The sequence below is a fragment of the Myxocyprinus asiaticus genome, chromosome 39 (assembly GCF_019703515.2).
Source record: "Myxocyprinus asiaticus isolate MX2 ecotype Aquarium Trade chromosome 39, UBuf_Myxa_2, whole genome shotgun sequence".
Taxonomy (NCBI): Eukaryota; Metazoa; Chordata; class Actinopteri; order Cypriniformes; family Catostomidae; genus Myxocyprinus; species Myxocyprinus asiaticus.
Window position 1 is genome coordinate 10,498,750 of NC_059382.1, and position 22,052 is coordinate 10,520,801.

Sequence of the window (22,052 nt, forward strand, 5' to 3'; positions counted from 1 at the left end):
TGTCTTATTCGCACGAGGCTTTCTGAACGCTCTATGAATTCATGGTGGCTCGTGAATGAAAAGCATAAGGAGTCAATCCTGATATAATGCCCTTGACTTTCTTGCTAGCTAATTGGATTAGCTTTAGCATTTTGCCTATTGAGTGTGTCCTATCATAATATGTGGGTATGTTACATAACCAGTTTTGAGTGGTTAGTGTGACCTTGTATGGACTTAGTGTAGGGTAGCTAGGGTTTGGGTACCTTAAAGTAATGTTGGGTGCTTATCTATGAGGAAAACCCAATAGTTATTTCCCAATAGTGTTTTGGTGCGTTAAAGGTAAGTTGTAAGAACAGTTCGGACTGTTTTAGCTGTATGCTAGACTGTTATAAACTGTGTCAGACTGTTTCAAACTGTGTCAGACTGTTTCAAGCTCCCCCCTTTTCTGGTCTTGGAGCTCGTTTCTGTCGACTTGGTTTCGGTGGACCCATTTGAAGATTGGCACTTTGTGTCTTGGCTAATCTGGATCCTCTAGGTGACTGTGGGTGCTGATGAAGCCACAGTTCATAGAAGTCTTTCACACAGTTCTTGATGTAGAATGTAAACAGTAGGGAGAGAAAAGTTAGAGAGAGACAGAGAATTAAAAATGAAATGGAAAATAAACAAAGACTAAATGAACAAAATCCACCAATAAATACCATTGTTATGCTTAATAGCAATAACAGGGATCCTGATTGAGGCTTGGTGCTCGTTGATCGTGATTGTGTAACAGAATTTTATTGGAGGGATTTTATCAATTTAAAATTCCACAATGGGGAAGTCTTATTCTGTATGGCCAGGAGACTGAGTCGATTATGTCTAGAGTGGGGGCCCTCCACATAGAACAGAATCAGCTCAATGCCCAACACACAAAAGTTAAATAAAATAAAACAGCCAATAAGTAATTAAAAATAAATTGGAAACTGATGGGTGGTAGGTTATAAATAAGAATGAGAGGCAGCCGTAAGTTTTCTGTAAACGTACACTGTTACAGACTTATTATTATCAGGTAGTTCAGCTTTGATAAAGAATTTATAAAAGTGGTAATAAAGAAAATGTGAAGAAAAGATCAGTTTTAATCAGATCTTCAAACTCAGCTTAAATTAACTTAAACTCAGTTGCTCATTGAGAGACAGTAATTTGTGTTATGGGAAATGGAGAGGGAGAAAAATGTAATAAAATGCATAAGAGAGAGAGACAAAAGTGTGTTTGAAGTTTGAGAAGATTAAGTGTTAAATTGCTTAAAGTTTGTTCAAACACAATCTGTATTTAACTGCAACAGGCCACTGGATGCTAACTGCTAGCTTTTGATGCTAGGGTTTAGTATAGGCTTTCAATGAAAGACCGCTAACTTGTTAGTTTAGCTGTGCTGTGCTATGCTATTAGCCTAGGTGTGCTACGTTATTAGCTTAGCTGTGCTATATTGACAATATGGCGTTGGCAGTTTGTGCATGCACAGTTAGTTGCCCCGGAAGAGTCTCTTTAGGATTTCCTGTGAACTTTCATTGTCATAGCAACTAACACCAGTGATTTATGATCTTTTTCTAGCACTTCTGAAACATGGTTTCATAGATTCCTATGAACGTCAGCACGTTCCACAATGCACAAATCACAGCTGTCACGTCCAGCTCGTAGCTCAACGTGGCGCTTGTAATCTCAATGCGTTCAAGGCGAAGCTTAATGCACAAATAAAGTAACACGTTTAGCAGTTTGCAGCATGGTATTATCACTCTAGTTCTTTTAAAGAGCAATTCTTCAGCAATGCAAGTTACAGACAACTCACGTAAGGGCTTTACGGAGTGGCGCTTATACTTTCGACTCGTTTGGAGCTAAATTAATCTATATTTAAGTGACAGGTTCACTGCAGATGTTTCAATAACAACGTAATTTGATCAGAGCGGATTTTGTGTCAGTTTCTGGATACGCAATAGGGTCTTTCCACTGAAGTTAAACAGATTTACTGCAAATCTCTGACGTGATCAAACATTTACACTCCCTTTCAAAATTACAGTTGCGGTTATATCCCCTCACAATTTCTATTTTAAGGAATTAGCTTAAATAATGGAATTATGATTAATTCACTTATTGGAGTAATATTATTCTCATGGCTTATTGAAAATAATATTACACATATTTAGGTACAGCTTTGAAGCAAAATCTTTTAAAAACAGGGATGAGATTAATTAACAAAATATACCACAGTCAAATTATCTTTGAATACAGACAAACTTTATTGCTATTCTAAACATAAACTAATCTAATATATAAAACATGAAACAGGTTGGTGAGTAGTGACAGAATGTGAAATAAATTATCATTACAGAGAAAATGAACTTTATGGAGTCTGGTGACAATGCCTTAAAAACCATTTATCCTTCTTTGAGTCTACATCGATTTGCAGTCAGATTACCCAAAGTATTAAACTAATACACCAGCACTTTGAGCAAAAGTCTGGAGATGTACTTGCGTGTCGTTGCGTTTCCTTGCGTTGCGTTCTTTGTGTTGCTTGGTTCTTTGGCTCTTTGTAGAAAGTTCATTCCATCAATGTTTTGGACTTCTGTTATGATCGGATAGTTATTGTCTGGATGAAGCGAGGCCTTCTGCAAGAAGGACTCGTGACTCCCGTTGGATGTCTGAACCGTAGAGCAGAGGGTGAGAGGCTTCCTCGGGACTTTTGTGTCCTGAGTTTTCCTTGGACTCTACATGGCACGGAGGATTAGGAAGAAGCAATAGAGCCGAAGAGAGGAGACCAAGTGATGGTTCCAAGAGCAGAAGCCAGAGAGAAGAAACATTTGAACTGAAATTGGCTGCACCCCAAAAGGTGTCTTGAGCCAATCAGAAATGACTTTTCAGAGTCACATGGTCCACTGGTCTATCCTTTTCAGAGTTGATTTACTATCCTTTGTGTGCAAAATTCCCACTCAAAAATAGTGAATGTTTACATTCATGCATTTGGCAGATGCTTTTATCCAAAGTGACTTACAGTGCCATTATTACAGGGACAATCCCCCTGGAGCAACCTGGAGTTAAGTGCCTTGCTCAAGGACACAATGGTGGTGGCTGTGGGGATTGAACCAACAACCTTCTGCTTACCAGTTCAGTGCTTTAGTCCACTACACCACCACCACTCCTATGTTTAAACATTAACTTTTATATCTTGAAAGCTTTGCAAGAGTAAACATTCTCTACGTAAACGAGTAAGCATTTACATACTAAATGTGACATACTTTCATAAATATTACACGTGTAAGTAACAAAACATGAAAATCCCTGATTACCAATCATACTGGTTAATTCTTTGGTATTACAACATGGATAATACATTACATGTTATGAGAAACCTGATTGTCGGGGTATTTTAACAGGTGAAGCCTTGAATAGTACAAGATTTAAAGATTATAATCATTGATTTGTTAGTTAGAAGTGATTACAAATCACTACACATTTTAAAAGGTACATCAGCTATAATCATTAATTTGTCAGTTATAAAAGTAATCACAGGTCAAAGTAATTTTCGGAATTATCTAGCAAGGCTAGGTATTGTGTACATTGTGGATCTAAATGAATTCTGTACATTTTACAGGGTTGACTCAGTGAAAGTACAACATTCATGGATTCCTTCACGATTCTCCATTTCCCGATATGGCCGCAGATTTATGCATTTAAGGTCACAAGGTCTTACTTGGCCATTTGGTCTTACAGAGGGTTTAAGTTTGTGGAACAAAGAAGGGTTGTCCATATGGGTTATCTCTGTCATTACAAACTCTAGTTTGAGATTAAGCGATTTAGGCACGCCATAGATTCGTTTTATGACTCTCTAATGGCTTGGTGGGGGCTCTCTCTGATCTGTGGAATTTGGTGTTGTGTTCATTTGATGGCTTCATTCATGAATAATCCTACACTTTGCATCTTAATTTCAGCCCTGAATTAGTGATAACTGTTACGCTAAATAAATAAACACTTTATTTAAGCAATAAGATACAAAAAGCTGTGCTGTATTTTTAATATAGTCATAGACAAAGAGTGGTGTTGCACATGTAATGGTAGCCAGCTGGTATGTGATAGCTGTGCAGTGTGTAAACCTCACTCTCGTAGCCTTAAGAGTCACACTAGGGACCTAGGCTAGAGGCCATGGCTTTTCTAGCCATCTTGCTAGGGCGTCCAGCTCCTATGCCAGGGATCACCGGTTCAAATCCCACTCTGGGTGTGTCGAGTGGTCCTACTCAACCTGCCCCGAGCAGGATTTGAACTGGCGATCCCTGGCATAGGACACTGGTGCTGTGTCCTGGATGGAAGTGAGGTTTAAGGGGTTGAGTGTAACAGTAGCCAGCTGGTAGGTGATAGCTGTGCAGTGTATAAACCTAACTCTCCTTGCCTGAAGAGTCGCATTAACAACCAAGGCTAGAGGCCATGGCTTTAATAGCCTCCTTGCTAGCATGTCTGACTCCCATACTGGGGATCACTGGTTTGAATCCCACTTGGGGCGGGTCGAGTAGGACTGGTGACACACAATGCACAGCGGAGTTCCTGCCCCCCATTTAGCTGTGACTATAGTCACAAAACAGCATGGCCTTCAGTGCCTCATTGGTTTTATTAAAGTCTTGCTATCAGGGCTTGACATTAACATCTGCCCACCCGCCAAATGCGGTAAGAAATCACCAGTGGGTTGCCACAGCCAATTCTTTTTAATCATCATCCAAACTACATGTTTTTACTGCAGTAACACTAACTGGTAACTGGCATAGATGCATATTAACTTGATTAGGGCCAATCTACAAGACTTCAGTTTTGTTAATAGTTATTCTGCCATCATTTACGTACCTTTATCTTGATGCGTGAATGGAAAAAATGATTCATGTATTTTTCCATTTATGGAAAAAGTTGCAATGAAAGTGAATGGTGACAGAGTTTATTCTACCTTACATATCCTTTTGTATTCCATGGATTTATTAACTGTCAAAGTTGTAGTTAAAGGTTTTTAAATGTGTTTAGGCTATTTATTATTTGACAAATGCAATATTTTTTTTATTTTATTTTTTTTTTCATAAGAAAGACTATTTACAAGTTCTATCACTTTTTGCCGGGTGGAGGATTTTGGCTAATGAAAATGCTGAGTGGCTAGTGACTTTGGAATACCACAAAAACAACACCAAATCATTCGATTCTTGTGACTCTGAGAGAAGCATTTTTTGTATTTTCTCGAGTATAAGTAGCATTCATGTAACTACTGGCTAAAGCATTTCTTCCAGTAACCATACAGAACAAACACAGTCTCGTGCAAAAATAAAGCAAAATGCACCACAATGAATAGAGCAGAACGCAGGTGTCTCAAGACGCATTTATATCAGTTGAAGAAGTTCATTTTAACTTGATAGTGTCTAAAAATGCAGCGCTCCCATGGGAGATGCTAAAAATGCAGAGAAACGTAACACAGTTGTCAAAAGACATCCATCTAGCGAATGTTTACATGGAAAACTATTGAAAAACAGCATGAGCGGATGCAAAAACACGTTCATTTTCAACAGACCCTTGTTCACATGACACAGAACTAGCTGAAGTTTCTCAAAGTTACTTCTCAAAAAGACAGCCTTTTGTTTCAGTCGTTTGTAGGGACATTTCCACTGTATCCAGCGCTGTTTGTTCTCTGTGTTCGTAAATATCCCGATATTGTTTAACTGCCTGAGAAACCTCTCCAAATGATTCAGTGAGAGTGCACTCCGAACGAATTGTACTGAATCATGAATCGACTCAGACTGCTTTGCAAGCCCGTTTGGCCAATTCACTGAAAAGAATGGACTCAAAAGAATTATTCATTTGCAAACTGGGCAACATTAGTTCTTTTAAACAGCCAACAGAAATACGGGACACACTTCATGATTGATGAAATATTCTGAGAGTAAATGTTTCTCAGGCCAGTAGTAGCGCTTATGGTGTATGCACAGTGTGTACGGCTGTACAGCTGCAGGCACCACTGGTTGTGGAGGCAGTCAGATGCAAATGTCTGCCACAGTGTGACATCTCAATGTGGAGGAAGTAGAGTACAAGTCATTTTGGTAGCTTGGTTTCAACAAATGCTGTTATTGCATTGAGGAGGAAGCTTTGAGTTCTGAAACTTACAGTATGATTTGATAGTACAATGACTTCTTATATTTTAAAAGATCAAGGACATTTTTATTCCTTGTGTCATGACCCCTTTAATGTCTTCTAATCCTTGATTAGAAGACATTAGAATTCCCTGGTGTTGCAACAAAAATAATGATTCGCTACTGTTGTGCAGTGATGTACAGTATATAGGTGAACAAGTATTTCACATCATGTCTTACTATTTTGTGTACAGTATTTTGTGCACATATGGAATGCTGTATTTACCAATCAGCATCCAGGACCATTCATTTCTGTCTTATTCTGTACATAAAACAACACTTATGTGAAATAAAAGTTTTCGTAGTATTTATTTATTTTTCTGCTAACCAACTAAAATTCAATTCATCAAGCAATTAAGATGTGTATCAATGTTATTGATTTTCCAAACAATGCTCTTTATTGACTGGTGGAAGTTTTGAAAATGACTTAATTGCATTTGTGGATATGATTCCAATTCCACGGCAGCAGCTGGTCAGCAGTGTTTTTCTTGCAGTGTATACCCCATTCCTCCCTCCCTCCTTCTCTCGCTCTCTTTTTCTCGCTCTCATTCCCTCTATCTCTCCTGCTCCCTGTGATACTCACCATCTGCTGTCTGCAAAACAAGTCATTTATTTACTGTCACTTCCAGGACTGCCTTTATTTGTCAAGTGACCACTATGCAAATCACTCACTGAACAGGGGGGGTAATTATCAAACAATATGGAGAAAGCTTTCATTCCAGACCATTTCATGTGGCCATTTCTTCACAAGCAGTCTAGTACTGTGAGTGCAATAGTAGCTGACATCAAGGTTTGTTAGCCATAGAGTAACCAGAGGGTTTGCTTTTATTTTGACAGATGTGGACTTCTGAGTTCTGAAAAGATTTTATGTAGTACACTTTCCTCCACTGGATATCTTAATAAAGTATATACTGTTTTTTATGATATCCAAGAATCTGGTAAATAGCATTCAGCTACTTAAAGGAATAGTTTACCCAAAAATGTGAAGAATATTTTGGTCACTCTTACATGATTTAACTCAAGTTTCGCTCCATTCATCACACAAAACAATCATATGACTTCCGTTTTCATTATATGGTTAAGAGCAGCCAGGACAATCTTCAGCATTTCTCCATTTGTGTTTCTCTGAAGAAAGAAAGGGATACGTTTTGTAAAAACACAACAGTAATTTAATGTTGACAGAATTTTAATTTTTGAGTGAACTATTCCTTTAAATGCAAAGGAAAACTGACCACAACTTGACGTTCAAATGCGAAGAGAAATTTGTTTTGCACTGTTTTTCCAACTAGTTGAACAATGCTCCTTGAGCTAAGAACATTGAAGGATTAATGTCATTAACAAACTATATTGACCTCAAGTTTGGCTGTTCCCCAATCGCCATTTGCTACTGTTTCCCAAGTCCCTCAGCCTGAAGACATGAGGCAGAGAGGGAGGAAGGCTTGTCTGGTATCTTGCTCACATATGTGACCGTCACCTTCAGGCTATTGATTCATTCCCCACTGACAGGTGCATCATCAGCTCTGACATTAAGCACTGCAATTACAGCCTTAAAATGTCAAACTGTGGAATTAAGGGTCATAACTCATTCCAGAGTCTAATCAAAATGGTAGCAGTTGATGATGGATTCGCTGGACTCTAGTTGGGAAGAATGTGTTGAAGGAAAATTGCCAGCAGAATCGCCATAAAGATTTTTGACATGCATCATACACAACCTGAGTACAACACTCCCCGTGCATTACTTATCAGTCACTAATGACCATTTTTGCATGTTTGTATTTCAGATATTAAGATAATGAAACTGCAACATTTCTATCTTAAAACAGTGGTCAAATATTCACATTTGTGCCTTATACCTTTCAAATTATATAAAGTTTATCAATATTAAATTAGAATTTGATAGTACTTGCATGCAGTGAATGTAAACAAATCAATAGTGAGGCTGTTAGCGACTTCTGCAAGTAAACAGGTTAAATTATGTATCCAAAAATAAGGATAAAAATATAGCTGCAAGCAGCAATCACGGGGCCAAGTCCTTCTGACATGCATTAAGCACAAATCAATGAGCTCTGGTATAACAGAGATACAATGTTAAGACTTGCTGAGGTGGGATTCGAACTAGGGTACATCTGATCTTCTGAGAGATGGGCCAAACAACTTACACTTCTCAACAAGGCAAAAGCGAAATGGCAAGTTTAGAGTGAGCAGTCAAAAGCGTTAGTCAGCAGGCTTACCAATTAGCATGCTAACATATTAGCATGCTTAGTTCACATTGCATACATAGGGCATTGTGATCACATAGCCTTACAAATGCATTGATTAGCATGTTTGCCAATTAGCATGCTAATCAGTTAGCATGCTATGCTAATGTTGCCTGCGCATAGCATTGCGATCATGTAGCCTTAGGAGATAGAATACCCTACAGTTAGCATGCTAAATTATTAGCATGGTTGGCTAATGTTGCATACAGACAGCATTATGATCAACTAGCCTAAAAAGAGAAAATGTCTTATAATTAGCATGTTAACCAATTAGCTTTAACACACTGAGCTACTCAACTGACATTCCCATGGAGTGAAAAAGAGACTTCCTGAGGTCAGAGTCAGCACACAAGTGTAGGTTCTCTTTTAAGCTATAGGTGTCATTTTCTCCAAACTGCTTAAGTATCACCAAGATATGATGTCGATAATGCATAACAATTTTCTTTGAAATCCAACAATCCATGGTGGTGGCACTATAGAGTATGTGCTAGAGACCCCAAATTTGGTATGGGGGCATTTCATGACCATAATACTAATGGATAAAATAGATGCCTATGCACCTTTGGTGCTTGGCCCCTAATAATAATAATACTAATGGATACAATAGGGTCCTTAGGACCTTTGGTACTTGGCCCCTAATGATGGATATTTAGTTATGTCTAAGAAAATGATATTAGCATTTGTTCCTTCTATAAAATAAGTGAAGCATTATGCATTCATTATGAAACAGAATGACTAAGCTCTATAAAGGCAATGGACTTCTAAATTCACTCAAGGTTTAAAACCAAAAATATGAGTTTGTAGTATCACACTGTTGGAATTTAGGTTGATTTTAGCTGTTTAGATGCCAAACAAATGCCCTTCTGAGATAATTATGGAAATTTTGCATCAAACTTGGTCTGAATAGTTCTGATGCACATAATTGTTTGTGAATTTGTCAGGCCTATTCTTTTGTGTTATTTACATTAATTGCATAGATATATATGTTTATATATATATATATATATATATATATATATATATATATATATATATATATATATATATATATATATATAGGTATAAACGTTACTTCACATAAACGTATAGGTCTTACATTACTTCATATACTGTATAAGCATAAATAAAAGTCCTACTGCTGGGCAAATGGAAATATCTGGACTGCTAATGCTACATTACATCCATGGAATTGCTGAGCTTTGACTGTTGTTTGAAGACATTCAAAGGAATATTTAGACACACATAAAATGGCTTAGCCACTTGTAAACTCAAAGTTCATGTTCCAACAAGGTATTCTACCTCAAATATGTGAATACATGCTGTACATTCTACATGTTCCAGTTCACCAACTGTTGTTCATGCGAGTAGGCTATACTAGGGATAACAGAAATCTACAAAACACATTATTATCAAAATTAACTCAATCCATAACCTGTTGCTATGATTATTTTGCTTTCCAAATGCAGAACTTTCAATAGTTGCACACAAAACCAAAAAACTCTGAGCAGCCAGACCCAAAGTTGAAGCTGTGATTGACACCTCACAGGTTATGATGGATGTTTGTGTCCATCAAAGCATCGCAGCTTGTTGTTCAGGGAGTGACAGTCAGCATTTATCTTTTGCATAAGGTGTTTCTTATCAGTTGAAAAAAGCAGGGGCTTAAAGTGGAAAATAGTAATGAACTGCCAGTTAAAGGTTACAGATTTCTGTTTGTGATGTTTTTTTTGTTTGTTTGTTTTTTTTTTTTTACAAAGCTGAGATGAGCAAGCAATTGATTTTGTGGCTCTTTTGACATATTGTTATGTTTAAAGCATGTGACTCACACATAACCTCCACTAAAGCTTTGACTAGATATAGTCTTTCAAAAGTGGATGTATAACAGTACAGTGTCAGTGTAGATCCTGTCATTCTCATCACTAGAAAATTCACTGGTTCACAGCATGGGATGCTGGTGTGCTGATGTCCTCCAGTCTTCTTATCCAGCTTAACCAAGACTTCTTTGGTCATCCAGCCTCTCCAAATAAGATCTTGCTGACTGAATAACTTCACCAGCTATGCAAGTTTAACAATTCTATACTGGTCCACCAACTATTAAACCAGCACCATTACAAGCATTAAACAGCCTGGACCAACATGGAAATTCATGCAAGCTTTTTTAGCATGGTGGACTCAACATTCAGGAATTCTTTGGTTTGTGCAAAAAATAGCATCAAATTCAGCTGATGTCTTTCTTGTTGCTGTTATTTCTAATTATTCATAAAAGTAGATAATCAGAGCTTTTCCCCCCAAAAAATAGAATTTAATTCCTCAAAATCCTACAAATTTTCCTATCGTTGTTTTAATATAGGAGTATATTCACCAGCTTTTGATGTCTTAAAGGAATTATTTCCTTCATTCTTTTCTTCACTCTCATGACTGCATTGGATGGTAGAAATATAGTGATACTTTCCACATGACTGCCTGTTTCTCTCAGAATTCCAGATCAGATTACATTATTTGAGCAGACATCTTGACCCCTGTTCCTGAGCCTCACCTAAAATAGCTATAATACGAGTGCATTATTAGTTGATTGACAGCATCGTAAAGCAACACAGACTGACATTTAACTGTTGCCAAATGTGATGTCGGTGAGTCGTGAGTGTTCTGCTTATATCGACTTTTGCTGGCCAGAGTCAAGTCTAAATGTGGTTTTGGGCAAGATAAATTGTTCTTATTTTAGGTATTTCAGTTAGAGTTAGCATTATATGTTTCTCTCATTTCAGTTTCCAATTGGCGAAGTGCCTTATGCATCTTTCGCAACCAATTTTACCTCCATAAATAGACACATTTCTGAGTGAAACAGGGTGTTCAACAAGGGAAAAAGGATTGATTGCATTGTGAAAAGTGGGAGTTTCATTCCAGAATAGAGTCAGTTGGCTATGGGATTGGTGACATCAGCCGAAAAGTAAAGCCAATTTAGAGGCGGAGCAAGTTAATTTGATGAAAGATTATGAAGAGAAACCTTTTTTATGTGGAATACTGTAAGACATGGGACATGCATTAAAAAAAGTAAATAGGGTCAATTTTATTTTCATGTAGACTTAACAAGGCACAAATCTGATAAACATACTACAGTATAAGAAAGATTTGAATGTAAACTTTGAAAGGCAGAAGACATGTAATATAATTTACAAGGCAGTTCCTGTTACTGTAGTACTGTAGTTACTGAGTTGTAAACTGAAAAGAAAAAAAAAAGAAAAAAAAGACCTTTTTCAAGAAATATGTCCAACATCCTGGAAGAAAAGAAGGAAAACTCCATTCATTTTTCTCTCACACACATCCCTCACAGTTTCATTATGTTATATAATGCTGACAGACGCATATCACCACGTGTTGGTGTTATTGATAGGGTGTATGTTTGTGTATGTGTGTGTAGAGTGTAGAGATGTGGAGAGTTTGAGTGTGTGCCACTGTGCACGGTAACATTGACAGACACCTACAAGCTCCCCTCGGCTGTTCCGAAGCTCTGATCCCATCAATCTCTCCTTCCTGTGTGGAGCACCTCCCACAATCAGAAAGAACAGCTCACCCTCAGCGCTCTGAAGCCTGGACTCTTGTGTTAGATCAAGCTTCTGCTTTATCCATGTCACCACACCGTACATAGCTACATGTTCAACTTGTCACATTTTTGTGTGTTTGAATTTGAAATTCCAAATGTTAAATTTACAGATTCTTTAAAATGTGAAATTTGAAATTTGAATTTCTAGATTCTAAATAGGAAAATCCAAATTCTAAATTTTAGTGTTATATTTGTAGTCTCTAGCCTTTTAAATTCTCGTTGTTTTTTTTTATTGTTTTTTTTTTTTTTGGTGGGGGTTGGGAAACAGTTTAACATGTTACGTCCTGCCATATAACTTGCTAAACTTTATCTAAGTCTTTTTTTTAAACAGCATTTTGCTAGTTCTTGTATAATTATTATGTAACTATTATGTTATAATTATAATTATTATACATGCAATTTTTTTAATTTTGAAAAATTCATTTGTCACACCACAGGATCATTTAAATTGAACTTGAGAAGGCAAAACAGTGATGTAAAACAGTTAACAACTTGTAAAATGATTAAAATGGTGACTAGTCACATCACTTAAAATGTACACTTTCCCTTACTCATATAAATGTTAATCTAAAATATGTATGTTGATTAAAAACAGTTCTTGAACATGTTCTGCATCAACTACCCATATATGACTACTCTTTATGTGGGTGACATCATAAAAAAGAGGTATACCTTGCATTAGAAGATTAGAAGATTAATCATATTCAGTAAAGGGGCATTCAGACTGACCGCATTCTTGTGTTAAAAGATGCAAGATTAGATGTGTTTTGAAAAGTTGAGCTTCTTTTAACTTGACAAAAACAGAGAGACAATGTAAAACTGTAAAACAATGCCCATCTAGCACGTTTACATTTGAAAAATGGTGCAGATGGATGCAAAAATGTTGTTTGTGATTTGTATTGTATCACTAGTATTAGTACTATTAGTACTTTTATTTGTGTGTATGTGTGTGTCTTTGAGACAGAGACAGTGTGTATGTGCTCTTTCTGCCCTTTGTCTCTGGCACAATAACATCTGAGAGGGAGGTTTCTGCCACAGTCCCGGCTGCACGTCAGTCCAGGTTAACGTCTGCTTGCAATGGAAATGGGAACGGTTAACTGAAGCATGTTAATAAGGGAAGGCTTGTCTCTTCCATACTAACACTTGGATGACTCTGCAGGCTTTGATGGGGGGCAGGGGTGGGGTGGTTTTGAAACTCACCCCCTATGACACTCACCAAGCCACTTCCCTTCAAGGCAAGGCCAAGGTGGGGTGGGGTGGCTGGGGGTGGGGGTGGTTGCTTGCAATGTCAAGTAATGCATTGACCCATCACTTTGATGCCTATGGATAATGATAGGCAGCTCTTTCTCTCTTTCCTCTGTATCTCTCTCTCTCTCTCTCACTCTCTCTCTCTCTCTTTTGCTGCAGGCCATGAAGGCTGAGATCCAGAGTGTTGGACAGATGCCTTCTCAGTTGCTTATTGAGCCACATCCTCCCCGTAGCTCCGCCATTCACCTGGTGAGAACAGCGTGTGTGTGTGTGTGTGTGTGTGTGTGTGTGTGTGTGTGTGTGTGTGTATTAAAATCAGTATGTGAGTGTTTGTTGTGCCTGGCAGTAAGGGAAGTTATTATTTCAAAACAAGGGCAGTCACGCCTGACCTTCGAACAGCTCCCAGACTCCCAGAACAACAGTTTTATGTTCATATGTCCATAATTTCTGCAGCCATGTTTTAGAGTGATTCAGTATGATGCTTCAAATATGCCCAGCCGAGGATAACGTACTGTCCGCACACAGATATTGTGTAGTTAGTGCTTTATCAATGTAACACAACAACTTTCATGGAGACACATATACACAAGTCCAAACACAAATACATGACATACAGACTTTACATACTTCCAAGAGCACACAACTCCTTCACAGTGACTTTTAAAAGTAGTTGTGCTGGGAGAACAGTGCTCCCTACTGGCCATATAAATCATCACACTTGAATACTGATCCTTTTCTACATCATTCAAGTGTCTGTCATAACAGTCAGAAGTAGTTTACAAAGTGAATTGCAAAAAACTGTGTGAACTTAAGTTTATTGTCAACCGTGTTCAATGCTCAAATGAAAGCATTTGTTAAATAATGCTGAAATCATGTATAAATTCTGTATAAAATAATGCATAAAATCTCTGTATAGAAACTCCCATTAAAACCCATTCAAAGATTTAGATAAAAAGGTTTCACCCACTAGCCACTAAAGTTACCAAGAGTATTTCTAACTTGCAGCTTGAGTTAAACATTATCACATGACACATTATCCAGCAATTTGTCAAAAGCTGTTCTTAAAGTTGTCTGTTTGTACACCAGTTGTTTTTTAAAAACATTTATAGTCACAAAAAAGTATTCACAGTTTGAGTGACATAGAGTGGTAGAGTAAACTTTGGCAACTTTAAGGCAAATTTATACTTACTGGGCGAACAGGCTTCTCTTCATTTGGCTAAAAAAATATGACAAAATGTACAGATGTTTTTGCTAAGGTGTTCGTTTGGTGATTTTTCTCCTGTTCTCGCACATCCCTGAAATTCTTGACCTGCAGTACAGTAGGAGAACTCGGCTAGTCAAAGAGCGTTGATGATTGCTTAAAACTAATCTTGGATGTGGTTTGGACATAACGTTCTTTATTTATTTTACACAACAAACTAATTTTAAACGATGCTTAGCATAGTATTAATGCAGGCTTTGTTTGCCCATAGTGCTTAGTTAATTCAGGAGAAAAAAGTTTGGCTTCTTCCATTGGATCAGTTAGGCTTTAGTAATTGAAGGCCTCATCTTCCTGACTCTCCTCCTAAACTATCACAGTCTTTCCTCTCTTAACACTTCTTACCTCTTTCCTCTGTGCTAATGACCTCTCTTCGTCTATCTCTCCCATCCCTCCTTCTTTTCCGTCCTCCTTTCTTTGCTTTCTCTGTTCAACAGTGTTTCCTTCCACAGAGTCCGCTCATGTTTAAGGATCAGATGCAGCAGGACGTCATCATGGTGCTGAAGTTTCCCTCCAACTCTCCCGTCACTCACGTGGCTGCCAACACACTGCCACATCTGATGCTTCCCGCCGTCGTCACCATCACTTGCAGCCGACTCTTTGCCGTCAACCGCTGGCATAACACAGTGGGTGAGTGGAGATGGCAAAAAACACAGTGGGGCTTATGCATATGGTTTATTGGGGTATTTCTCAATTGATTTGCCTCTTCGCTAAGACATAATGTAATCAATATGTATTTGTGTGATCCTTTAAAAAGTAACTGTAATCTATGCACATTGAAAATGCAATACAGTCTAATTATAAGTCATTGATTTTTGTAATATGATTATGTAATCTACATTACATGTAGTCCATTAGTTCATTACTGAAATTAACTGAGGTTGGCTAATGCACTAAAGCTAGCGGCAACACATTGTATGCATTTTAAGCGTCACTTTCGTCAGCCGTTAAATGGCGAATGCTTCCGTGCAGTAAAAATCCTTTAAGTGTTCATTTGGGACGATAATCCACTTTGAAAATTCAATCAAACAGTTATAGTGTCAAACACATTTAATGCAAAAGCAACTTATTGATATGTACTATACCATACACTGTCAATCAGACACACACTCTCAACACAAACACACTCACACTTCAGCAGAAACCCCTGCTACAGTCCACGTTACCACTTTGCCATGTGTGAACAACATTACCCAACTAGCCACTCCCAGGAGCCCCCCTCACCTGCGGGTCAGAGGCCGGGTGCTGTGGCGACTGGCTAAATTAGCCTATCATGGCCTCTCCTTTCACCTCACACCTCCCCAGCTGTCACAGCAACACACAGTGATGTCTGGACCAAATGTAGCGACCTCGCTCTCTCACACTACTAATGGCTGCAGCTGAAGGACCAACCCCTTTCTGGCGCTGTGTGTATCGGTCACCCAAAATAATGAGCATAATAAGACCACCACATTTTCCCAGTGCGGCTTCCAGTCTCTGCCCTGTAGGCCTGCCCCAAGGGTCCTATAGCTCTGGCATGCTTGACACTGAAGAGAGAAATCAATAAGCATCATGAAAATCTGGCTGGTGGGTCTCCAAAAGGGGTCAGGAAGTGGACTTGAATCTGACAGCAGGGCAGGTGTCTGTGGGATGAAATTTCATAAGGGTGTGTATGCTTTTTGAAAATAATGGGAATGAAGGTTCTAAACAATGTGTTTTTGACCACTTTTACTATTTGTTTGTGTGTGTGTGTCAGGTCTTCGAGGAGCTCCAGGATACTCACTTGAGCAGGCCCACCACCTACCAATTGAGATGGACTCTCTGATTGGTGTGTATGAGAAGCTTAAAATTCAGAGGGACTTTCATTTCAAAGTCAAACATAATTAATAGCAGAGACTGACAGTAGTGATGCTTTGTGATTGACAAAATCACATTAAAACATGAATTTTAATGTGAAAAAAATAGAAATCTGTTTTTTGTAATTTTTGATGTGAAAATACTTTTTCCCATCCCATCTTTATACCTGAAGACAACTACACCTTGCAAAGGAAAATACATTACACATTGTCAAAATTGAGTTATAACTAAAATTAAAGGGATAGTTCACCCAAAAATGAAAAATCACTCATTTACTCACCCTCATAATATCCCAGGTGTGTATAACTTTATTTCTTCACCAGAAAACATTTAAAAATAGAAAAATATCTCAGCTCTGTAGGTCCTTAAAATGCAAGTGGGTGGTGATCATACCTTTGAAGCTCCAAAAATCACGGACAGTCAGCATAAACGTAATCCATACGACTCCAGCAGTTAAATTAATGTCTTCTAAAATGGTGTGATCACTTTTGGTGCAAAAAGATCAATATTTAAGTACTTTATAACTATAAACCATCGATTGTTGTGTTGAGTTAGGCGGGACAATCTGTTTGGCCGACCACATGCAGGTATTGTTCGGGAAGCCTGTTTGAAAACAATCATTATTTGTGCAATTAAATTTGGTGATTTCACTGATGGCTAGAAATCACACACTTCAACTTTATTTAATTGCATATTTAAATACAATAGCATATTTTATTTAATTACACACACATCTTATGACATCTTTGGAAAATATATATTTTGCATCTTTTAAAAATTGTATAGTGTGCTTATTAAATTATTACGGATTAATAAATTAAACATTTTTACATAGAATATCGAGAAATTAAAAATGGTTATCTGTGATTCCAAATAAAGTCTGTAAACATGTTTATTCCAGCTAACAACTCAGGCACAAACAAACGACAGATCACTGACCTAGTTGACCAGAGCATTCAGATCAACACTCAGTGTTTCGTAGTGACAGCAGATAACCGCTACATCCTGGTGTGTGGTTTTTGGGACAAGAGTTTCCGCGTTTACTCCTCAGACACAGGTAAAAACACTCATGGGACTTTACTGGCATTAAAAAGACTGGTATTTGAAGTTTTTGAATAACGCTGGTCACAGCTACTGGCAATATCATGTTTCACTGGTGTCACTGAACTGTAGCATGATAAATTGCAGGCCTGATCAACACATTTGGTTTAGATGTGATAGAACATTTGTTTGTGCGCAGGCAAGCTCACGCAGATAGTGTTCGGGCACTGGGACGTGGTCACATGTCTGGCACGCTCAGAGTCGTACATTGGCGGTGACTGCTACATTGTGTCGGGATCCAGAGATGCCACTCTGCTGCTGTGGTACTGGAGTGGACGACACCACATCATTGGAGACAACCCGAATAACAGTGAGTACAACTGACAGAACAACACCCTCAGTATTGTCAATTAAAAGCAGCCCCTTCAGCATGATGTGTACCAGATAATGCGATCATGCCAGCAAGAATGAGAATGTCATACAGTATATTAGATTTAAAGGATAGTTTACCCAAAATTGAAAATTCTGTCATAATTTACTCACCCTCGTGTTCTTTCAAATGCTGTGTCTTGCTACGTTCTTTTTGTTTTTTCATACAATGGTAATAAATGTGACTGAGTCTTAAAATTGTACCTAAAATCTCCTTTCCTGTAGGACAGAATATCATATGAGTTTGGAACAAAATGACATTGTAAATGATGACAGAATGTTTATTTTGGGGGAACTATCTCTTACTAGAGAGTTAAAGTTATTACTTATGAAAGCTTATGTCCCAGAAAATATAATAATCTTCTTTATTTTTAACTGAATTAAACTTCACTGTTTATTTACAACTTGCATGCATAACAAATGAATGCATTATTGTTCATAATTGCTTCAAGATTCTGTAATACTGAAAAGAAACATCTTTTTTGTGTGTGTGTTGTTTGTAACAGCAGCAAATCTGTGCCTTTGCATGGTTGGTGTGTGTATAGATGTATTACACACACACCAACCAATAAATCTGTCCCTTTACATGGTTGGTATGTGTGTATAGATGTACTGCCCTAACTATGTGTTGTTTCTAAGTGTCAGGACATGTGGTTTAGGTGAGTGTGTGTGTTCTAATTAACTTCAGTGATGCCCAGACAGGTAATTAAAGATTTCAGCTTGGCTGCCTCCAATTAGGGAAGTACAGACTTGCGCCTGTTTTGAGAGCAGAAACGAAACTCCCATGATATTCACACACAACTTCTCACTGTGTGCACTCTCAAAGAGTCTAATGGTCTACTAGAGAGAAGTATCAATATAGAACTATTTAAATATTTATATATGTTGAATAGCAGATGTCATTGTTACAACTTATCCTAGCTAGCCTACAGTGTGACAAAATGCTCATCAATTGTTTAATACTGCCTTAAGTTGCTTCTCAGGTGAGCACTTCATGAGCCATCCGGTCCCTTAACCTTGGGGCGTGGTTTAGCTTGACTAGACTAATAAGGTAATAATAAACTAATAACAAAATAGGGTACATGTTATATGTGTGATTCCACATGCGTCCCTTGTCATTTTGTGCCTGAATTGCCTGCATCCACTACAGGCTTCTTTTTGCAACATTTGTTCCTATTCAAGTGCCTGGCGAAAAAAAAATAATAATTTATTCAACAATTATTATTTTAATAAATCTTGCATGCTTTCTAATTTCTGTTCATTCTCATCGTAATATGATATTTTATTAATCGTAATATCGTAATATCTATCTAGCTATCTATCTATCTATCTATATATATATATATATATATATATATATATATATATATATATATATATATATATATATATATATATATATATATATATATATATACACATACATACATACATACAACAGTTAGTTCCGGTCCTCGAATCTCATTGGACGAGAGACATTCCATGAGTACTGATGGTCTCACACCATTATCACTCGGACGCATCACTGTGTGTATCACTCCGCATGTGTTCGTACCGTTCTAAACTAAAGTGTAAGTGCAGTGCAGATGTAATAAGAGCTACTGTATATGTGTCTCTTTACATGTAATTTTTTGACATTACATATGTTAGCCAGCAGGTGGTGGCAAAAGATCATTTTTGCGTGTAATATGAGCCAGTTAGGTGACGTGAAGTCAATGTCAGTCAGTGTTTATATACAACAGCACTACATGATCACTCGTATTACTACTACACTACTAAAGCTAGGAAATAGCTTTAAACAGCTTTAAACGAAAAACTTCAGCATTATGGCTCATCACAGCAGAGAGAAACAACAGACTGATTAATTACACAAATTCAAGGTGCTTACCTCTTACCGGACTTTCCACATTGGAGAACACACACTGTTTAAAATGGCGGAGGAGACTGCGGTTTCTATAGTGAATGACTCTTGCGCACCGGCTACTGCGAAATAGGGAGAAATACCCTCGCTTGGATGGCTATTTTTCCACTAAGAAAGCTGACCTTCAGAAAGCTGACAGCATCTCTGCTTGCGAGTTGCAACAGGTTGCACACGCGCTCCATCTCTCTCTCTCTCTCTCTCTCTCTCTCTCTCACACACACACACACACACACATCCATCCTTTTTTATCCAATAACTTGGTAGAAACAGCACAAGCCGTAATACTACTGTATTTCTGAAGTGACATTTTTGAATTACTAACGAAGGCGTGGACGCGTCATTTGGTTTGAACCAGCAACGGCAGATTCTGATCTGTCGCGTAAGAAATTAGTTCCATGCACAAATACGTTTTTATACCGTACTCAGTTTTTCTTAATTTTTTACAATTTTCTTGTTCATTGAACTGTTGTATATAAGCAATATCCCACTCGCAATCGTGCTATATGGCCCTAAATCAGCACTGCTGTGATTATTCGCCCTGCTGTGGCCGAATCACAGCAGTGCTGATGTAGGGCCTTATCGCACTCTTGCTCGTGTAATATTGCTTAAATATATTCACAGTATATACATACACCAATCTAGTTTCATAGTGTTTTGAAATATAATCAAATTTAATAATAAATTACATTTAATACATTTTAATAATAATAATAGTATGGCTATTACCTTTGCTATTGGGTCATATTTTACATTAAGGCTATATTACTATGTAATTACTTAGTAATTACTGAGCATTACTAATGAACAACAAATTATTTTGTGGAATAGGTTATAATTGCATGTAGTTACAATTATTACATACAGTATGTAATTACATGTTAAGAGCTTCCTCGCATCAAAATACTCCACAGTTTCCACAGCAGTGATTTGTTTTTAAACAGGCATTAAATGGAAGAATATGCTGAGACTTTACTGCAGAACAGTGCACTCTAGTGGTGAATTTCAGAACTAATTTTTTTCGCAAGTTTCCAAGGGCCTTTATGAATAAGCAATACTCAAATATTTTAGTTTATTTTTTAGCAGCAAGGTTACTTTGACCTGAGACAGCATTGTGGTGTTTAAAACACTGAGGTTTAAAATCTCCTTCCATTCCAAAATTATGACATTTTCACAGTAAATGGTCACTTCTCTCCAGGTTCTGCTACTTATATTTATCTTCTGAAGTCAAGTCATATTTACAGTATTTGTATAGTGCTTTTCCCAACACACATTTCAGAGCAGCTTTACAGAAAATTATGCTACAACAAAAAATGATGCTATTAAAGTCCTCATTGTGTGTTTATAAAGAATAACGACATTAAAAATCATGCCTTAAAAATTATAGTCTTTTGGCCCCCAGTGAGCGAGCCAAAGGCGACTGTGTCAAGGAACACAAAACCACTTCAACTAAAGTGGAAAGCAGTATTTTTTATAGAAAGAAGTATTGTTTTATGACACTAAGACCACAGGAGCTCTATTCTTTTTCCTCATTATATTTTCCAAGCTTGTACCCAAAATACTTAACAGCAACTTAAACTTTGTCAGTATAGTGTATGTTTGGTAGACTGCATCTCGTCAAGCTCCTCCAAACCACATGGAGACTGTCGGAACCAGAGCCGCCATGAATATTCAGCAGCTATCTGAGTATAGGCCCCTGCGGCACCCCGACATGGGGTAGAAATTGATTTCACAGTTTCCAGAGAAAGCTGGAGCGTGTCTTAAATGTGCAATGATTAAAATCCTGTCCGGCTCAATCAAGACCCTGGTGCTCAGCAGCCATACTCCAATTTACAACTCTTAATTGTGTTGCTGTACCACTGGGGACCCTGGAGATTTTGAGCCTTTGAAAGTGCCCGTCTGCAGACTGATTAAATATTTTGTGGGAAAGGTGATCTGGGATCTCCCAAGGGATCCAGTGCTGACACACGTCCCAGCCAGATCGCTCACTGCTGGTCTTAGTGCTGTCAGACGGTCCTCTGGGGACATCACCATGAGCATAGTACTGTATTGATCAAACCCTGAGTAACCTTTAATTGCTTGCATTCTTTCAATAATATTTGGATTTAGACTGGTCATACTATTGATTTTAAACAGTCCGCGTGCAAAGTAATGACTTCTGTCTTAATTATGTGGATGTTAATGAACTTAGTGTTAATTAAAAATGGAAAATCTCAGGCTATTAACGGAATGAACCTACAGTCTTCATTGCCAGTTCTTCCTCCCTGTACAATATTAAAAGCTTTGTTTTAAAAACCCCTCTTAG

At 37.7% G+C, this 22,052-nt stretch overlaps 1 protein-coding gene across 2 annotated transcripts in view; it reads left to right on the forward strand.

Moving 5' to 3' along the window:
* LOC127430095 (neurobeachin-like) overlaps positions 1-22,052 on the forward strand; it is a 401,279-nt gene that overhangs the window by 371,064 nt on the left and 8,163 nt on the right. For both annotated transcript variants that reach the window (XM_051679563.1, XM_051679564.1), the window contains exons 49-53: positions 13,425-13,514; positions 14,961-15,153; positions 16,259-16,330; positions 17,261-17,416; positions 17,600-17,770. In XM_051679563.1, the coding sequence (XP_051535523.1) occupies positions 13,425-13,514; positions 14,961-15,153; positions 16,259-16,330; positions 17,261-17,416; positions 17,600-17,770 (682 nt within the window). The remainder of the gene's footprint in view (positions 1-13,424; positions 13,515-14,960; positions 15,154-16,258; positions 16,331-17,260; positions 17,417-17,599; positions 17,771-22,052) is intronic.